This window comes from Fukomys damarensis, unplaced genomic scaffold, assembly GCF_012274545.1.
Source record: "Fukomys damarensis isolate Sample0158 unplaced genomic scaffold, DMR_v1.0_HiC HiC_scaffold_19, whole genome shotgun sequence".
NCBI lineage: Eukaryota > Metazoa > Chordata > Mammalia > Rodentia > Bathyergidae > Fukomys > Fukomys damarensis.
The window spans coordinates 58,057,317-58,060,046 of NW_022900931.1; the positions used below are offsets into that span (position 1 = coordinate 58,057,317).

A 2,730-nucleotide genomic window follows, 5' to 3' on the forward strand; every position below is an offset into this window, starting at 1 on the left:
TTCAAATGTCTGCACTGACAGACAGAGCCAAGTGTCTCCATCAAGAACATACAGCTAGGAAGTAATCATCTGAACCTAGACAGAAAGGACAGCCGCTGTGTTGTGTTTTTAGTACTGGGGATCTAACTCTAGGCCTTGCACTTGCAAGGCAGGTGGTGGCACCACTGAGCTAAATCCCTGGCCCTTTGTTTTTTTTTTTTTTTTAGACAGGGTCTCCCTATGTAGTCCAGGCTGGCCTCAAACTCATGGCAATCTCCCTGCCTCAGCCTCCTGAGGGCTGGCCAGCTATCCTCTTAACCCTTATGGTATGCTGTTTCCCACCCCCCGTTTTTTTTTTTGGTACTGGGGATTGAACTCGGGTCCTTATGCTTGCGAGGCAGGTGGTGGAACCTCTGAGCTAAATCCCCGGCCCTCCCCGTCCCTTTGCTGTAGCCTTGTTCTCAGTCACTTTTATTCCTTTTTGGACAGGCTGCCTTTGAGGGCTGTGAGCAGTCACTAACACCTCAGTACGAGTTAGCCAATCTGCTCACACCACTAAAAATAAGCCCTGCTTTGGTGCGCCCATCTTGTGGGAGTTAAATAGTTGGGCTCTGTAGTCATGACATCCGGGACTGAAGCCCAGCACCGCCCTTTCCCAGCTGTGTGACTTCAGGCAGGCACATCACCGAACTGGACCTCCGTTTCCTCATCTGTGAAGTTCCATTTTCCGGAAGCCCAGTGCACCGCGCTTCAGGACTGGGCTCAACCTTCCAAGCAAGGAGGAACCAAAACCAGGTTCTGGGACGGGGAAGTAGTGTTTCCTGGCCCACGCCGGGGTTTAGGACGCGGCCCCTGTGATGGGAGGCAACAAGTGGACTCGCTCTGCACAGGGATGCCGGCCGGCTCTGCAGGCCGCCCCTCACTCTCCTTTCCTGCCCAGCTCGGGCGCCTGGGCACTTGAGTAGACAGACAGACAGCCCCTTTCTCCCGACGGCACGCTGGGGTCTGGGCACCACCGGCCTGCTGTTAGAAAGTGTTAAGCAGCCACTATCCTGCTGAGCTGAGCCCAGCTCTCCTCAAGGTCGCCCAGCACGGACACATTATTCAACTCTTGGCACTCCAGACCTCCTAACCCAGCTCGGGGGTGCTGTCCACGTCCATCCTAATGGGGGAACCGGACCCAAATGCCAAAGCATCCTCCAGAGCCACACCTCACGGCTTCCTGAAGGAGGCCTCCCACATTGTTCACCACCCCAGAGGGAAGGGCTCCTGGCACCTCCCAGGTCCCTTGTGCCGTCAGCACACCTGGCCAAGTCCTCCGGTGACCCCTTCTCCGCCAGAGTGCCGGCTCTAAAGTGCTCCTTTCTGCTCCCGTTCGTGGCCTCAATTCCAACAGCCACGCCAAGGACACGATGGCAGCCTGATCACTTCATGTCTGCAGTGTTGTGGAGGCCTGGGCCACACGGGATGGCGTGCACTGCACTGCGTCCAGCCCAAGGAGGCTGCTGCCTACAAGGTCCTGCTGGCGGCAGCTGGACCCAGCCGGGGGAGGGGGACAGGATGTGAGTCCCACCCGAGGTGGCCGCCTCGGGGTCAGCAGGGCAGTTCTCACGCTCCTGCTGGCAGAAGTGCAGGAGGAGGAGGAGGGGTTCTCCATCTGCTGGAAATGCAGGAGGAGAGGGAGGCTGGGGGCTGAGGGCCCAGGTGACCGTGGACAGGAAAACTAGGCACGCAGGTCACTGTTACAGATCATTAAATACAACACATACACAGGCCAGGGCTGGGGAGAGCCAAGGGTCACAGCGGTCAGAGGCGCCATCCCACCCGGTCCTATCGGGGGCTCAGGCTGTCGTCGTCGGAGGGGCTGGGCTGGTGGAGGCCTGGCTGCTTGTGGAGGCCCCGAAGTTTGGCCAGCAGCTCCTGGACGAAGTCCTGAAGACAGGGTGGGTGCTGAGGACAGGGAAGGGGTCCCCCAAGTCCCTCTGGCCCCCTTACTGCTGCCTAGGGATCACGGAGCAAAGTGGGGTTAGGGAAGGATTGGGGGAGAACAAGAGAGCAAAGTGGAAAAAGGGAGAGAGATGGTGACTGGGTGTGGGGACACATGCTGGTGTCCCCAGTGCTCAGAGAGGCGGAAGCAGGAAGACTGTCTAGACTTTGAGGCCAGCCGGGGCTACATAGTGAGTTCAAGACCTTGGGCCGGGGATTTAGCTCGGTGGTGCTGCGCCTGCTTTGCAAGAGCAAGGTCCTGAATTCAATCCCCAGTACCAAAAAAAAAAAAGACCAGCCTGAACTACATAGGGAGACCTTGTCTCAAAAAACCTAAAAAAAAAAGAGAGAGAGAGAGAGCCAAACGGAGACACACAGAGAGACACAGGGAGACACAGAGCACAGAAGATGCTTCTCAAGCCGAGAGGGCCAGGAGGGTCTCCCGAGACAGAGGCCCTGAGACCTCTCCAGGGCAAACTGACACAGTGACGTCTGTCCCTCAGGCAGCCCACAGCTCTCAGAGAAACATGAATATTTTTCCCTTTTAAAGCAGGGAAGGAAGTGGGAGGGGTTGGGTGGCCCAGCTTCAGAGCTGGAGGATGGGGCCCCCAAGAGGTGGGGCATGGAGCCCAGCAGTGGAGGCAGCGATAGGAGGGGAGAGGGACAGAAAGGGGCAGCCGAAGGACAGCGCAGGAGAGGCAGACGCAGGAACAGATGGAAGGGCTCGGAGGGAGCTCATCATGGAGCCCCTGCAGCAGATGGGGA

The 2,730-nt window shown here is 57.9% G+C and overlaps 1 protein-coding gene across 1 annotated transcript in view; it reads right to left on the reverse strand.

Annotated features, from left to right (window-relative positions):
- Window positions 1–215: 215 nt before the first annotated feature.
- Ppp1r14a (protein phosphatase 1 regulatory inhibitor subunit 14A) overlaps window positions 216–2,730 on the reverse strand; it is a gene marked incomplete at its 5' end in the record, with an annotated part of 5,848 nt that continues 3,333 nt past the window's right edge. Inside the window, one exon of the mRNA XM_010632866.1 lies at window positions 216–1,911. Coding sequence (XP_010631168.1) covers window positions 1,810–1,911 — 102 coding nt within the window. The remainder of the gene's footprint in view (window positions 1,912–2,730) is intronic.